The sequence below is a fragment of the Saccopteryx leptura genome, chromosome X (genome assembly GCF_036850995.1).
Source record: "Saccopteryx leptura isolate mSacLep1 chromosome X, mSacLep1_pri_phased_curated, whole genome shotgun sequence".
Taxonomy (NCBI): domain Eukaryota; kingdom Metazoa; phylum Chordata; class Mammalia; order Chiroptera; family Emballonuridae; genus Saccopteryx; species Saccopteryx leptura.
The window spans coordinates 44,247,393-44,265,440 of record NC_089516.1 but is presented as its reverse complement, the minus strand read 5'-3'; the positions used below and the strand labels follow the sequence as shown (position 1 = coordinate 44,265,440).

At 41.3% G+C, this 18,048-nt stretch overlaps 1 protein-coding gene across 1 annotated transcript; it reads left to right on the top strand.

The window, feature by feature from the left end:
- The first annotated feature begins 1,315 nt into the window (after positions 1-1,315).
- Positions 1,316-3,754, top strand: LOC136385584 (sperm acrosome-associated protein 5-like). Its single transcript, XM_066356657.1, has 4 exons — positions 1,316-1,481; positions 1,882-2,040; positions 3,473-3,551; positions 3,655-3,754. Exons 1-4 carry the CDS (start codon positions 1,340-1,342, stop codon positions 3,752-3,754), a joined length of 480 nt encoding a protein of 159 aa, XP_066212754.1. The 5' UTR covers positions 1,316-1,339.
- Positions 3,755-18,048: the final 14,294 nt, after the last annotated feature.

Sequence of the window (18,048 nt, the reverse complement as noted above, 5' to 3'; positions counted from 1 at the left end):
AGTGAGAAATGAATGTAAGAGTGAATGAGCCCTGGCCGGTTGGCTCAGTGGTAGAGCATCACCCTGGCATGTAGGAGTCCCAGGTTCGATTCCTGGCCAGGGCACATAGGAGAAGCGCCCATCTGCTTCTCCATCCCTCCCCCTCTCCTTCCTCTCTGTCTCTCTCTTCCCCTCCCACAGCCAAGGCTCCATTGGAGCAGAGTTGGTCCGGACGCTGAGGATGGCTCTATGGCCTCTGCCTCAGGTGCTAGAATGGCTCTGGTTGCAACAGAGTAACGCCCCAGATGGGCAGAGCATCGCCCTCTGCTGGGCATGCCGGATGGATCCCGGTCCGGCGTATGCAGGAGTCTGTCTGACTGCCTCCCCGTTTCCAACTTCAGAAAAATACAAAAAAAAAAAAAAAAAAAAAAAAAAAAAAAAAAAAGAGTGAATGGAGGTGAAGAAGAAATATGATGTGAGAGAATTTGGGTAACGATAAATAGAGGGTTAGGGAGTTGCTGTAATATGAGGCCTGATGTGAATAAATATGAGTAGATGAGAGGCAGTGTAAGTGAATGGGGAATAAAAGGCAGAATGAGAATGGAGGTGAAAAGCAGTAGAATGTGTATACATATAATATATAACATATAATATGTAACAGGGTGCAGTGTCATTGAATGGGGGTAATGTGGGGCAGATTTCAATAAATTAGGGTGGAACAGGGCACAATAAATGAAGAAGCTGCTAAGAATAAATAAACACAGGTAACGGGGAACAAAGGGTGAGGGCGTAGTGGTCATATTTTGCAAAGCATGAGGAATCCTAGGTGACAGTAGGCACAGTGTAGTGAACAGAGCTGACTATGCTGAAGAATGAGGGGAATGGAGGTGATGAGGGGCAGAGTGAGTGGAAATGGAGGGAGCCAAGTGCTAGAGAATGATTAACAGCAGAGCAGATTAACTGGGGCAGTGTTCAGGACTCTAGGGGAATGTGGGCCAAGTGTGAGACCTGTCTGTCCTTTGTGTGTTCCCAGCCCCACTCTCTCTGTATGTCTTTCTGACATCTCAGTTTCTCTCTGTTTTTGTCTTCTTTCTCTTTTTTGTTGTTTTTTGTTTGTTTGTTTTTGTCTCCTTCCATCTCAGTGTATACGTCAGTGTCTTTATTTTTCTGTGTGTGTGTGTGTGTGTGTGTGCATGTGTGTGTGTAAGTCTAACAGAGCTGGCACCGAGGAAGATGTGTTCCAGAATCTATCACTTAGGTCTTTGCTCACAGAGCCCAGAGTTCCGGAATACCCTAGTTCTGAACACTGCAGGATTAGTCTGGAGCAAGGAGTCTGCTAGGAAGGCTTGTGGGAGTCATAATGCAAGCCTGGGGCACTGTGGTGACCCTGACCATGCTGATAGTGGCCACTGTGAATGTCAAGATCTATGAACGCTGCGACCTGGCAATGAAGCTGGAGAAGGCAGGCCTCAATGGCTTCCAAGGCTACAAAATTGGAGACTGTGAGACCTAGTTGCCCCATTCCCCATCCTCATTCTATGCCCCTCACCATACTCAGATTCGGGCCTCCCTTGTCATTTATCACCTCCCCAGGCTAGAGCATGATCCTCAATCACCCCCTGACTGACTGTAATGAGTGTTTAAACTGACTCTAATGTCATTACCATCATTGCCTTCACAACCATTACCCTCATCTCTACCATCAACACCATCACTACCATCAACATCATCACTGCTGTTACCACCATGAATATCATCACCACTGCCATTACTGACATCTCACCAAAATTACCAACATCAACATCACCACCAAACTAAGATCATCACCCCCACAACTTCCTTGTCCCCACCCCTCTCTACCTAACCTATGTATATCTGCAACCTTTCTTCTCCCTACCCCAGGGCTGTGCATGGCACATTATGAGAGTGGTTTTGACACCTCCCTCGTGGACCACAATCTTGATGGCAGCCGTCAATATGGCATTTTCCAGCTGAACTCTGCCTGGTGGTGTGACGATGGTGTTACACCCACCAAGAACCTCTGTCACATTGAGTGTAATGGTAAGGCAGCAATGGGATACCCTGAAGACCTGCCTAGCCCAACACACAGAGGGAAAGGTTATCTATGTCATAATTTCCAGTAACAAGCTTAAAAACAATAGGGAAAGGAGCAGAGTTATGTGGACTGTTAGAGTCTGTTACCCAGACTGCACTGAAATGTTACCTAGGTCAAGAGGACTCAGAGTTCCCAAACCTCACCCAGAATGGAGGTTTCAGTTTTCTGGGACGCAGGAAACAGGAATGTTAGCCCTATGTGAAATTGAGATTGTCCTGATTTGGGATTGAAGTTTTTCAGCCTCTAAGGGAAGAAGCAGATATCTGGCTGTAGTAACACAAACAAGGTACCTCTGTGCAGAAAAGAGAGAAGTCTCCAGATAAGAGTGTGGTATTGTTGAAGACAAAATTGAATAGCAATGGAAATTGTTCAGGGTTGGCCAAAATGGTGTTTGAGGTTGCCCAAGATAGATAAAAAGAGACTGAAGTTACTTGGGTCCAGTTTGAGATAGTCCAAGTCCTGCCACAGTGACAGAAGAGGTCACCCAGGATTAGCCAACTTGAATGTTAAGGTTGTCCTGGACTGGCCAAGATAGAGGTTGAGGTTATCTAGGATAGGGTAAAGTGAATATTAAGGTTTTTCAATACTAGCTAAAATGAAAGTAACGTTGTTAACTTTGAGTCAATATGGAAGTTGAAGCAGTCCAGAATTAGCTAAAATGAAAGTTGAGGACCAATCAACATGGAGGTTGAAGTTATTTATAACCAGTCAACATGGAATTGACAATTAAGGTTGTCCAGGAAAAATCAACATGGATGTTGAGATCATTAACTAGTAAGAATGGCAGTTAAGCCCATCCTAGTCCAGTTACCAACATAGTCGATCACCATGGTAATTGAGGTTGAAAAGGACTAGCCAACATGGAGATTGAGGTCATTCATATTGTAACCAGTAGAAATGGGAGTTGAGGTCATCCAGGACCTGACAATACACGGTTAAAGTTACCAAGGCTAACCAACCTTTCAGTTGAATAGCTTTCCAATCAGCCAAAATGGTGGTTGAGGTGATGTCAGACCAGCCACCATTGCAGTTGAGATCATTTATAACCACATAAAATGACAGTTGAAATCATCCAGCACTAGCCAACATGGAGTTTAAGGTTGTCCAGGACCAACCAATATGGTGTCTGAGATTATTCATAACCCGCTAACATGACAGTCAAGGTCATCTAGAGTCAGTCAACATGAGTTAAGGTCGTACATAACCAGCCACCATGCCAGTTGAGGTAACCAGCAGACAAGTAAATCAAGGTTATCCAGAATCAGTTAATGTAGTAGTTGATGTTATTCAGGCCCCAAGGAAGCCAGACACCCTGGGCCCCACATATACTGTCACCCTGTCCCCAATGCACCAGATCATTATGTCCCTCTCTCCTAGACCTTCTCAACCGCCATATTCTGGATGACATCTTGTGTGCCAAGAAGGTGATGTCCTTACGGAATGGTATGAATGCCTGGTAAGTTCATGAGAATAGCTTGAACCCTGGGCAGCCAGAATAGTGGCACTGATACCCCATCAGCCTGTCCACTTCATCCTCCCTCCCTTCTTCCATTTTCCAGGGATTCTTGGATCCGGAACTGTCATGGCCATGATTTATCTCAATGGCTCAAGGGGTGTAATATGCAGGCAAAACCTGACCCAAAGAAAATTACTTCATAACTCATTCCCAGAGACAGATTTTCTTTTCCTTCCTTTTCTTTATTTTGTGGATTCAATAAAGAGCAGTACCTGTAAAGAATTCAAGAGAACTCTGGTGCTTGATTCTCTTCATTTTTTCAATGCCTAGAGGTACTCCCACTCAATCATTTTCATATATTCAAATCTCTAATCAGGGGACACCAAATCACTCCGGGTAGTAGGAGGTGTGGAGGATCATAGACATGACCCCATAGTCACTAGCTTGAGCCCAAAGGTCTCTGGCTTGAAACCCAAGGTTGCTGGCTTAATCCCAAGGTCACTGGCTTGAGCAAGGGGTCACTCACTCTGCTGTAGCCCCCAGTCAAGGCACATAGGAGAAAGCAATCAATGAACAACTAAGGTGCCACAACGAAGAATTGATGCTTCTCATCTCTCTCTCTTCCTGTCTGTCTGTCTCTCGCTCTCTCTGTCTTTGTCACACACACACACACACACACACACACACACACACACACAAAGAGCATTAGTTCTCTTGGATTCAAATACCATCTCTACTACTTACTAGCCATGTTGTTTTGGGGGAGATACTTGATATCTCTGTGTTTGTTTATCATTTGTAAAATGAGGATGATAATGACAGTAACTATCTCATGGGGTTGTTCGAAGAATTGAATGAATTAATGTTTGTAAAGTACATAAAGTGCTTGATATAGAAGCCAGTTAGAGGGTGGAATATCAAAGGGTAGAGATAATTGGCTTCCCTTAAAAAGTATCACTCTCAGTTGAGGTTACTAGAGTCTTTAATTAAAGCAGATACAGTGTCTTCAGCAAGCTCAGTGAGAAAAAAAAAAGTTTAAAAGTATTCACTTTCTCCCACATCCTCCCACATATTGCCATTCTAACTCTCAGCCCCTGCTCACTCTTTCACAATCAGTAATCAGTATCCTAAGTTTCAAATGATAAACTGAGAGTTTAAGCCAGGGATTCAATGAATGCACAAGTTAAGTTTCCCTTTACAGAATTCCTGGGTTTCAGTCTGTTCTTGAGCAGAGAATTTAGGAATTTGAACTTGCCACTCTTTCTCTAAGTGCTGCCACCCTCACTGGAGCAGCCACCCCCATGAGGAAGCAGTCCTTCACGTCCTTTGTATTCTTTGGTTAGTGGTGGATACTCAACTACCCAAAGCCTTGTTTTCAGCAGCTGTCTTCCACTGCATGTCAAGGAACTTTCAAGTCCCCTTCCTTAATACCAACCGGATTTTCCCTGCCTTCAGCCCTAATCAGCCTGGATAAACAAATCTCACATTTTCCTAAGGGACCATAAAGGGTGCCATCACACTGGATACCAATTTCTTTTCTTTTTTCTTTTTTTAACGAGAGAGAAAAATAGAGAGACAGACAGACAGAGATAGACAGACAAGAAGAGAGAGACATGAGAACCATCAATTCTTCATTGTGGCTCCTTAGTTGTGGCACCTTAGTTGTTCATTGATTGCTTTCTCATATGTGCCTTGATTGGGGGAGGGCTCCAGCTGAGCCAGTGATCCCTAACTCAAACCAGTGACCTTGGACTCAAGCCAGCGACCTTTGGGCTCAAGCCAGCGACCATGGATTCATGTCTATGATCCCACACTCAAGCCAGCAACCCCACGCTCTAGCTGGTGAGCCCGCACTCAAGCCAGTGACCTCAGGGCTTCAAACCGGAGTTCTCAGCACCCCAGTCCAATGCTCTCTATCCACTGCACCACCGCCCAGCCAGGCGGGTACCAATTTCTGAATGTGATAGTTATTCACCAAAAGCAGCAGAAATAAATTCTGATTTTAAGCAACAAGTGGATTTTCTAAAATCTTGTCAGGTATTTCTGAGAAGACTGCATGATCAAGCTCAAAAAGGGGGAATGTCCACACCAAGAAATCCACCCAAAATTCTTGACCATAGAAGAAACTGGGGAAGAAATACTGTATTATAAACTGTTGCTACTTTGGGAAACTGGGTCTGATACCCTAGCATTGTTTTCTTTACATTGTTCTGATTACACATCCTTTTCTAATATTTTATAACACTTACAGTATATTTATAGTCACTGTTCCTTTAGTGGTTATCTTTAAATCTCTAACTGGTAAACCATCTTTTTCCCTTGTAGATGGTACTTAGTCCCCATTATGAAAGATGCCAAAATAACTATTCTAAGTAGTAGATTTTATTAATTTTTTTCTGTAAGACTTTGGTATAATACTGGATTATCTCTCTACTTATTTCTATAGGACTAAGTTTATTGAAATAAATTGGGTGTCGTAAATATGTGCTAAGGTTTACAGTAAGGTTTGGTTTTTAGCTGAAAGCTCTCATATATTCAAGGCTTTAAAAGATTACAGACTTAAAAAAAAGATGACAGACTTGAACAACCTCTGTTATATAAAATAGTCATTCAATATACATCCATGATAACAAGTACAGAGGCCAAGTTTTTGCATCAGGACCTTGCCTCTTGCTATTCTTTCTGCCTGGAATGTTCTTACCCCCAGTATGGGGGTAAGACACCTCATTTTTAGGTCTAAGCTCAAAATGTCATGTCCTCAGAAAGGCCTTGCCTGACACCTCAGCTAAAGCATGATCCCCCACCTCATCTTTTCCTTTGACTTTTCACAAAGTTTCTCTTCTCTGAGCTCTTTAATCCATCATGAGCCTTAACTTCTGGAGAAGATTTTTCTCATATTCAGGACAGTCATAGGGTTTCTATCCTATGTGGGTTCTCTGATGTACAGTGAGTTTTGACTTCTTGCTGAAGGCTCTACTACACTTACCACACTTATAAGATTACTCTCCTATATGAGTGCTTTCATATATGAGATATGATTTCTGGGAGAAAGTTTTATCACATTAATTGCATTCCTAGGATTTTTCAAATGTTTCTCCTGTATGAGCTCTCTGATATAACATGAGATATGACTTCTGGGAAAATATTTTTCTACAAACAGTACATTCATCATTTTTTTTTCTGAAGCTGGAAACGGGAAGAGACAGTCAGACAGACTCCCGCATGCACCCGACCGGGATCCACCCGGCACGCCCACCAGGGGTGACGCTCTGCCCACCAGGGGGCGATGCTCTGCCCCTCCGGGCGTTGCTCTGCCGCGACCAGAGCCACTCTAGCGCCTGGGGCAGAGGCCAAGGAGCCATCCCCAGCGCCCGGGCCATCTTTGCTCCAATGGAGCCCTGGCTGCGGGAGGGGAAGAGAGAGACAGAGAGGAAGGAGGGGGTGGGGGTGGGGAAGCAAATGGGCGCTTCTCCTATGTGCCCTGGCCGGGAATCGAACCCAGGTCCCCCGCACGCCAGGCCAACGCTCTACCGCTGAGCCAACCAGCCAGGGCCTTCATCAGTTTTTTTTTCTCTTGTATAAATTCTTTGATGATCACCGAGACTCAGCTTAAGGGTTACACAGCCTGAATACATATAAGGTTTCTCTTTTGTATGAGTTTTTTTATGTTTATGCAATGTTGAGTTCTCTCTGAAAGATTTGCCACATTTATTACATTCATATGGTTATTCTCCTGTGTGTGCTCTCCAGTGTACACTGAGGTATGCCTTTTGATTGAAGGTTTTGCCACACTCAGAACATTCTCCTTTGTGAGTTCTCTGATGTACAATGAGCTTTGTCTCTTCTTGGAAGTTTTTGTCACACTTACTGCATTCATATGGTTTTTCCTGTGCAAGTTCTTTGATGTATATGCAGTGTTGATTTCTCTCTGAAATATCTGCCACATTCGTAATATTCAAAGGGTTTGTCTCCTGTGTGTATTCCCTGATGTACACTGTGGTGTGCCTTCTTATTGAAGGCTTTTCTGCATTCTTCACATTCATAGGGTTTCTCTCCTGCTTGCATGACTTGATGAGCAGTAAGGAGAGGATTCTTGCTGAGAGTTTTTCTACACTCAGGGAATTAATAGGTTTTCTCTCCAACTTGAATTATATTGTGCTGAACAAAGGATGAGTTATGATTATGACTTTTCTTACTTACTGTACAGTGATGAGATTTCATTCCATTCTTTTTTTCATACCTGCCACGAATTAATAATTTACCACATTCATAACATTTCTGAGTTACAAAACCTCTATTAGGACTCAGTAAGACTAAATTATCTTTAGAACTTTTCCCATATGAATCATATATTTAAGTGTGTGTGTGAAGAACCCACCCAAGTATTCTAAGGAAATAGGTTTAGAAATCCATGACATTCATGACTTCTCTCCTAAGTTACATTCTTCTTGTTGATAGATATAGCTTGCCTCAAGTACCTGTTTTGGTTTTCCTAGTGCCTCTCCAACTGGTCATCAACTTGCCAGACTTCTAGAAAGAAAAAGAAGCCATACCTTGTGAATACACCTTTTCCATAAGCAGATATCTAGTGGGGTTGACTTTTATTTTAAGTATATAATAATAAGAAAAAAAGATATGAGGTACATGTCTCTCCTATGCTCTGAGCCTGAGGTGGGGATACCTCAAATTTCCATAATAGAAATTGGAACAGGAAAGTAATAAATATAAGTGGCTTGGATTGTTTAAGAAAAATACCTTAAAATTGAGGAGAGATGGTAAAGATAAGTTTAGGGAGCCATGAATAGGAAGAAAGGATTTTGAAAAGGCAGTAGATTCAGGATTTGGAAGGAGAGGACTCAAATGGAATAAAAAGAGACTTTCAGGAAAGCTGAAAATACCTGAGGTGACCAAGAGAATCAGCAAAAAAGACAGGCTAGATTGTAGTTTAGTTCTTCACCATCTCATTCCAAGATTACCATCAAGCAGTAATTCACAAAACTAACAATTTAGAGTTAGAAAACAAATGTTCATATCCTTTAAAAAGATATTTCTGAGCCTTCAAAGATGTCCATCCCTCACTGATCCACTGGGATCTTTCTCTCATTATTTCCCACCTGTTCATTTCTTATTTAGCTGTACAACTCAAATTTGGGATTTCTTCCTCTATGATCCAAAGTCCTCTCTTCTCCAAAGAGTAAATCACAAAGTAATTTGAGAAGTACATTTTAATCAGCATAAATTTCACTTGGGAGATGAAAATACAACACTTTGGCTTCCAGTCAAGATGGTGGCATAGGCAAATGTAGTACTCCCATCCTCCCACAACCACATCAAAATTGAAATGAAACTGCAGAACAACCATCATTCAGAACTGCCTGAAATCTGGTTGAACAGTAGTCCTACAACTAAGCCTATAATGAAAAAGTCACACTGAGACTTGTAGAAGGGGCAGAGATGCAGAACTGGCTGGTCCCATACTCACATGTGGCAGATAAAAATTGGGAAGGATATCTTACCTTCCAAGGTCCCTTCAAAGAGCAGGGGGTCCCAGCTCCACACCAGGCCTCTCCAGCCCAGGGTTCTGATGCCAGGAAGAGAATTCCCCATAACTTCTGGCTGTAAAAACTAGCATGGATTGCAGCTGAATGAGACAGAAGACTGCTGATATTCTAGGTGATCCTCTTAAAGAGCCCACACACGGATTTACTCATGCTTGCTCCAAGCTCCAATGCTGAGGCAGCAGTTTAAAAGGCAGCAGGGACATACAGGGAGGAATAGAAGTGTCTGGCATCAGAATGAGAGCTGGATAGGCAATTTTCTATCAGACAGAGTGCTGTCAGAGGCCATTGTTCCTTTTCTGAGCCCTTTACCCACAGAACCAGCAAGTGGTTGCTATATCTGAGTATCCATCAACCTGGCTAACACTGTTAGCCCCACCAAGGTGAGTTCCTGAGACCCTACCCCACCAACTCGTGGGCCCAACCAGGCTGTTTCCAGTGGCTTTTACAAACAAATGACCTGTCCTGGCTCATGCTTCAGACTTTCTTAAAATCTCTCAAACAAGTAGCATCTGGCCTCTGCATGCCCAATACCTCTCGTTAAGTGGACCTAAGCCTGGCGTTAGTGGCAGTTGGCCTTGGTTCACAGCTTGACCTCTCTCAGGCACTTCCAAGTCTAGCACAGGTAGCAGCTATCTGCACATGACTCTGTAGCTTATGCTGGGTGACCCCAAACAGGGCACAGGCAATGGTTGACATTGCACCTCCCAGGAGGCCCCAGAGTCAGCACACCCAATGGGCAGCTTCAGACCATATCAAAGCACCACCCAACCACCCCACAAGCGATACACTCAAGGGGCGACTCAGTGTACATCAGAGCCCTGTTAAAGTAAGTCCTGCTCTGTGGAGTGGACTGCTGCACAGCTGATTGTCCACAGTGATTGCAGCCAGTCCTTGCAGCCAATCAGCCTGGGGGTAAATCACTCCCATTGGCATGCTAACAACAATCAAGGCTCAACTACAACAGGAGGCTGTACACAACCCATATGGGGGGGGAGGCACACCTTGAATGCCAAGCTTGGATGAATACTGGGCCCTACAGGATATTTATTTTATAAAACCACTCCATCAAGTCAATGAAGTGTAGCAGCTACTAAAATGAGGAGACAAAGAAACATGTCCCAAATGAAAGACGAGAACAAAACTCCAGAAAAAGAACTAAACAAAATGGAGACAAGCAACCTACTAGATGCAGGATTCAAAACACTGGTTATAAGAATGCTCAATGTCTGACCAGCCAGTGGCACAGTAGATAGAGCAGGGGTCGGGAACCTATGGCTCGCGAGCCAGATGTGGCTCTTTTGATGGCTGCATCTGGCTTGCAGACAAATCTTTAATAAAAAAATATAAAACATTCTCATGTATTACAATCCATTCATTTCCTACTGCTCATGTTCATGGTTGCGGGTGGCTAGAGCCAATCACAGCTGTCCTTCAGGACAACACCAAATTTTTATTGGATAATGCATAACGTACAATGGGTTGTTGTATGGCTCTCATGGAATTACATTTTAAAATATGTGGCATTCATGGTTCTCTCAGCCAAAAAGTTCCCGACTCCTGGGATAGAGCATTGGACTGGGATGTGGAGGACCCAGGTTCGAGACCCCGAGGTCACCAGCTTGAGCGCAAGCTCATCTGGTTTGAGCAAGGCTCACCAGCTTGAGCCCAAGGTCACTGGTTCGAGCAAGGGGTCACTCGGTCTGCTGTAGCCCCCCAGTCAAGGCACATATGAGAAATCAATCAATGAACAGCTAAGGAGCTGCAATGAAGAATTGATGTTTCTCAACTCTCTCCCTTCCTCTCTGTCTGTCCCTATCTATCCCTCTCTCTGAGTCTCTCTGTCTTTGCCACATGCACGCACTCACACAAAAATGCTCAATGAACTTAGGGAAAGAGTAGATGAACTTAGTGAGAACTTCAACAAAGAGATAGGAAACACAAAAATGAAACTAGAAAACATAAAAAAGAACCAGTCAGAAAAGAAGAATACATTAACTGAAACAAAGAATACATTGCAGGGAATCAACAGTGGAGTAGATGAAGCACAGGATCAAATTAGAGATTTGGAAGATAAGAAAGCAGAAAATACCCATTCAGAACAATAAAAATATCAAAAAAATTAGGATAAAATGAGGAGTCTCTGGGACAACTTCAAGTGTACCAACAATCACATCATGAAGGTGCCAGAAGGAGAACAGAGAGAGCAAGGAATTGAAAACCTATGTGAAAAAAATAGTAACAGAAAACTTCCCTAACCTGATGAAGGAAATAAACATACAAGTCCAGGAAGCACAGAGAGTCCCAAACGAGATGAATTCAAAGAGGCCCATTCCAAGACACAACATAATTAAAATGCCAAAGTTAAAGACAGGAAAGAATATTAAAAGCAATAAGAGAAAAGCTGTTAGTTACCTACAAGGGAGCTTCCATAAGACTGTCAGCTAATTTCTCAGCAGAAACTTTGCAGGCCAGAAGGGATTGGCAAGAATTTCACACATAGATGGGATATAAAACTGAGACTCATGGACATAGATAAGAGTGCAGTGGTTACCAGGGGAAAGGGTGTGTAGGAGAGGTGGAGAGGGTTGAAATTATACCAAGCATATTCTCTGGCCATAAGGCTCTGAAATTGAAAATCAACTGCAAAAAAGAAGTAAATAACACCCCCTCTCAAATGTGGGAATTAAACAACATACTTCTAAAAAATAACTGGGTCAAATAACAAATAAAAGCAGAGATTAAAAGATATATACAGACAAATGAGAACGATAACACGACATATCAAAAGTTCTAAGATGCAGTGAAAGCAGTAATAAGAGGAAAGTTTATATCATTACAGGCTTATATCAAGAAACAAGAGAGATCCTAAGTAAACAACCTAACATCACATCTTAAAGAACTAGAAAAAGAAGAACAACAATAGCCCAAAATCAGCAAAAGAAAATAAATAGTAAAAATTAGAGCAGAACTAAATGAAATAGAGAACAAAAAAACTATAGAAAAAAATTAATACAACAAAGTGCGCTTCTTTGAAAAGATCAACAAAATTAATAAACCACTGACTAGACTCACTAAAGAAAAAGTAAGAAGGACTCATAAAACAAAATTCGAAATGAAAGAGTAGAAATTACCACAGACATCATAGATATACAAAGGATTATAGTAGAATATTATGAAAGATTATATGCCACCAAATTTAGCAATCTAGAAGAAATAGCTAAATTCCTAGAACTATACAATCTTCCTAGACTGAGTCATGAAGAAGTGGAAAACCAAAATAGACTCATAGCAGAGAGGAAATAGAAACAACTATCAAAAACTTTCTCAAAAACAAAAGTCCAGGACTAGATGGCTGCACTAGTGAATTTTATCAAACATCCAAAGATATGGTACCTATCCTCCTCAAAGTCTTCCAAAGAATAGAAGAAGAAGCAATACTCCCTAACATGTTTTATGAGGCCTACATAACTTTGATACCAAAATCTGGCAAGAACAACACAAAAAAAGAAAACTACAGACCAATATTTCTAATGATAACAGATAGAAAAATCTTAAACAAAATACTAGTAAATCAAATACATTTAAAAAATACATCACAATCAAGTGGGGTTTATTCTAGGAGCAAAAAGATGGTTTAACATATTCAAATCTATCAATGCAACAGACCACATACACAAAACAAAGGAAAAAATAACCTAATCATCTCAATAGATGCAGAAAAAGCATTCAATAAGATACAACATTCATTTATGTTTAAAACACTCAATAAAATGGGTATAGAAGGAAAGTACCTCAACATAATAAAGGTCATCCATATATGACAAACCAGCAGCCAATCATACTAAATAGTGAAAAACTGAAAGCTTTTCCTCTAAAGTCAGGAATAAAACAAGGTTGCCCATTCTCTCCACTCTTATTTAGTGTAGTACTGGAAGTCTTAGCCAGAGCAATCGGGCAAGAGAAAGAAGTAAAAGGCATCTATATATGGAAACAAGAAGTAAAGATATCACTTTTAGCAGATGATGTGATTCTGTATATAGAAGCCCCCAAATATTCCACTGAAAAACTATTAGAAACAATAGACAAATACAATAAAGTCACAGAATGCAAAATCAGTATACAAAAGTCTACCGCTTTCTTATACATAGAAAACGAAGCTTCAGAAAAGGAATTGAAAAAAAATTCCTTTTATAATTGCAACAAAAAATAAAATATCTAGGAATAAACTTAACAAAGGATGTGAAGAACCTATATACAGAAAACTACAAAGCATTACTAAAAGAAATTGAAAGAGACACAATGAAATGGGAGAATATTCCATGTTCATGGATCAGAAGAATCAATATTGTGAAAATGGCAATCTTACCAAAAGCAATATACAAATTTAATGCAATTCCCATCAAAATTCCAATGTCATTTTTTAAAGAAATGGAACAAAAAATCACCAGGTTTGTGTGAAACCATAAAAAAAAAAAAAAAAGAATAACCACAGCACTCCTGAGAAAAAAGAATGAAGCCAGAGGTATCACACTACCTGACTTTATATTATACTATAGAGCCACGATAATCAAAACAGCATGGTATTGGCAGAAAAACAGACATACAGAACAATGGAACAGAATCTAGAGCCCAGGAATATAACCATATATATATGGGCAAATCATCTTTGACAAAGGAGTGAAAAACACACAATGGAGAAAAGAAAGCCTATTCAATAAATGGTGCTGGGAAAATTGGAAAGCCACATGCAAAAGAATGAAGTTTGACTACAGTTTGTCCCCCTGCACAAAAATTAATTCAAAATAAATCAGTGACCTAAATATAAGATCTGAAACAATAAATTACATAGAAAAAAAGCATAGATACTAAACTTGTAGACCTTGACTGTAGAGAATATTTTATGAATTTAACCCCAAAGGTAAGAGAAGTAAAGGCAAAAATAAATGAATGAGATTACATTAAACTAAAAAGCTTCTACATATCGCCCTGGCCGGTTGGCTCAGTGGTAGAGCGTCGACCTGGCGTGCAGAAGTCCTGGGTTCGATTCCCGGCCAGGGCACACAGGAGAAGCACCCATCTGCTTCTCCACCCCTCCCCCTCTCCTTCCTCTCTGTCTCTCTCTTCCCCTCCCACAGCCGAGGCTCCATTAGAGCAAAGATGGCCCGGGCGCTGGGGATGGCTCCTTGGCCTCTGCCCCAGGCGCTAGAGTGGCTCTGATCGCAACAGAGCGACGCCCTGGAGGGGCAGAGCATTGCCCCCTGGTGGGCAGAGCGTCGCCCCCTGGTGGGCGTGCCAGGTGGATCCCGGTCGGGCGCATGCGGGAGTCTGTCTGTCTCTCCCCGTTTCCAGCTTCAGAAAAATACAAAAAAAAAAAAAAAAAAAAAGCTTCTACATATCAAAAGAAACTGACAAGAAATCTAAAAGGCAGCCAGCCAAATAGATTATATTTATAAGCAACAGCTCCAATAAGGGGTTAATATCTAAAATATATCAAGAACTCAAAGCTCAGCAACAAACAAGCAAACAATCTAATTAAAAAACAGAGGACCTGAACAGACACTTCTCCCAAGAAGACATACAAATGGCCAACAGATATATGAAAAGATGTTCATCTTCATTAGCTTTTAGAGAAATGTAAATCAAAATTACCATGACACCTCACTCCTGTTAGATTGGCTGTTATCAACAAGACAGGTAATAACAAGTGTTGGAGAGGTTATGGAGAAAAAAAGAACTCTTATTCACTGCTGGGAGGAATGTAAACTGGTCCAGCTATTATGGAAGACAGTATGTCAGTTCCTCAAAAAATTAAGAATAGAGCGGCCATATGACCCAGCAATCCCCCTACTGGGTATCTACCTGAAAAACTCGAAAACATTCGTATGTAAAGACACATGCATGCCCATGTTAATCACACCATTATTCACAGTGGCCAAGACATGGAAACAACCAAAGTGTTGTTTCCAATCCAATCCTCTTGATAGAGGATTGGGTAAAGAAGATGTGATAAATATATATAAAATGGAATACTACTCAGCCATAAGAAATGATGACATAGTGCCATTTACAACATCATGGATGAACCTTGAGAACATCACACTAAGTGAAATAAGTAAATCAAAAAAGGTTAAGAAATATATTATCGCACTCATAGGTGGGACATAAAACTGAGGCTTAAAGTGAAATAGTTACCAGGGAGAGGGGATTAAAGAGGGACAAATATAGGGTGACAAAAAATTTTGATTTTGGGTGATGGGCACACAACACAGTTAACAGTTCAAATGCTACAGAAATGTTTTCCTGAAACCTATGTTCTGTTTTTTTAAAAACTTATGTACTCAGAATTTATGCACTGAACACTTGGGTTGTTTTCATCAGAAAAATATTTCATTCTCTTTTCTGTTAAAAGCCCTCAGCTTTACAAAGAGATATATTTAAGTGTTCTTTAAGCACCATTTTATATTCATCATTTGTTTAAATATTAAATTTTTACATAACTTTTGTTTTAAAATAGCGGACAGATTATCTGTAATGTCTAATTGGCCTCTAAAGCCAGATTCAATTTAAAAAGACATGTACCAGCTTAACAAGTATCTTATGTATAAAGCCATGAAAATTGGGAAAAAAAACAACAAAAAAAAAAACCTATGTACTCTGCCTGACCAGGCGGTGGCACAGCAGATAGAGCATCGGACTGGGATGCAAAGGACCCAGGTTTGAAATTCCAAGGTTTCCGGCTTGAGTGTGGGCTCATCCAACTTGAGTGTGAGCTCACTAGCTTAAAGCCCAAGGTCACTGGCTTGAGCCCAAGTTTAGTGGCTTGAACAAGAGGTCACTCGCTCTGCTGTAGACCCCCAGTCAAGGCACATATGAGAAAGCAGTCAATGAACAACTAAGGTGCCACAACGAAGAATTCATGCTTTTCATTTCTCTTCCTTCCTGTCTGTCTGTCCCTATCTGTCTCTCTCTGTCTGTCTCTCTCTGTCTCTGTCACCACACACACACAAAAAAACAACTATGTACTCTTATTGATAAATGTCATCCCATTAAATTAAATTTCTAAATAAAAAATAAACACCTTAAAAGACAAAATGATTAAGGCATTCACTAATGACATCAACTTTTCCCTATACTTTACCAAACTGAATGGTTTTCTCACTCTTGATTGAATTGAATTCTAAGTGTTGACTCTGGGATTGGGTTTGAGAGAGTAATCACACACACACACTGAGCTTTTCCTTTTTTCCCATTTGTCAGTGAGCTTAGGCAACATAGAGTAACAAATTAATAGGACACAGTCTAGATATCTTAGCTCATGGAAGCAGTGTGTTTACTCACCATAAAGGGGATGGATATGTTCACTTGCTCTTCTCCTCTGACAGCACAGTTGTAAGAAGACAGGGTTAGAATGTTCATACCGTCTTCAATAGACCTATGACTCCCAGCTCAATAGGCCAACTTCCCAAAATCAATGTCAGGGGGCTGAAAACCCACTGCAAAGTTCTTTTTTAAAATTAATTTTAATGGGGTGACATTGATAAATCAGGGTACATATGTTCAGAGAAAACATCTCTAGGTTATTTTGACATTTGATTAAGCTCCATTCCCATCACCCAAAGTCCAACTGTCTTCCATCACCTTCTAACTGGTTTTCTTTGTGCCCCTCCCCTCCCCCTTTCCCTCTCCCTCTCCTCCCTCCCACCCCATAACCCCCACACTCTTGTCCATGTCTCTGAGTCTCATTTTTATGTCCTACCTATGTATGGAATCATATAGTTCTTAGTTTTTTCTGATTTACTTATTTCACTCAGTATAATGTTTTCAAGGTCCATCCATGTTGTTGTAAATGATCCGATGTCATCATTTCTTATGGCTGAGTAGTATTCCATAGTATATATGTACCAAGCTTTTTAATCCACTCGTGCACTGATGGACACTTGGGCTGTTTCCAGATCTTTGCTATTGTGAACAATGCTGCCATAAACATGGGGGTGCATTTCTTCTTTTGAAACAGTGCTATGGTGTTCTTGGGGTATATTACTAAAAGTGGGATAGCTGGGTCAAAAGGCAGTTCGATTTTTAATTTTTTGAGGAATCTCCATACTGTTTTCCACAGTGGCTGCACCAGTCTGCATTCCCACCAGCAGTGCAGGAGGGTTCCCTTTTCTCCACATCCTCGCCAGCACTTATTCTGTGTTGTTTTGTTGATGAGCGCCATTCTGACTGGTGTGAGGTGATATCTCATTGTGGTTTTAATTTGCATTTCTCTAATGATTAGTGATGTTGAGCATTTTTTCATATGCCTATTAGCCATCTGTATGTCCTCTTTGGAGAAGTATTTATTCATTTCTTTTGCCCATTTTTTTTTTTGTATTTTTCTGAAGTTGGAAACGGGGAGGCAGTCAGACAGAGTCCCGCATGCGCCCGACCGGGATCCACCTGGCATGCCCACCAGGGGGCGATGCTCTGCCCATCTGAGGCGTTGCTCTGTTGCAACCAGAGCCATTCTAGCGCCTGAGGCAGAGACCACAGAGCCATCCTCAGCGCCCGGGCCAACTTTGCTCCAATGCAGCCTTGGCTGCAGGAGGGGAAGAGAGAGACGGAGAGGAAGGAGAGGGGGAGGGATGGAGAAGCAGATGGGCGCTTCTCCTGTGTGCCCTGGCCGGGAATTGAACCCGGGACTCCTGCACGCCAGGCCGACGCTCTACCACAGAGCCAACCGGCCAGGGCTTGCCCATTTTTTTATTGGGTTGTTTGTCTTCCTGGTATTGAGTTTTACAAGTTCTTTATAAATTTTGGTTATTAACCCCTTATCAGAAGTATTGTCAAATATGTTTTCCCATTGTGTAATTTGTCTTTTTATTCTGTTCTTATTGTCTTTAGCTGCATAAAATCTTTTTAGTTTGATATAGTCCCATTTGTTTATCCTGTCTTTT

Coding starts and splice junctions, on each gene's coding strand:
- LOC136385584 (XM_066356657.1), top strand. CDS start 1,340: ATGCAAGCCTGGGGCACTGTGGTGACCCTGACCATGCTGATAGTGGCC. Junction 1,482..1,881: donor AGGCTACAAAATTGGAGACT/GTGAGACCTAGT, acceptor TCCCTACCCCAG/GGCTGTGCATGGCACATTAT. Junction 2,041..3,472: donor CTGTCACATTGAGTGTAATG/GTAAGGCAGCAA, acceptor CCTCTCTCCTAG/ACCTTCTCAACCGCCATATT.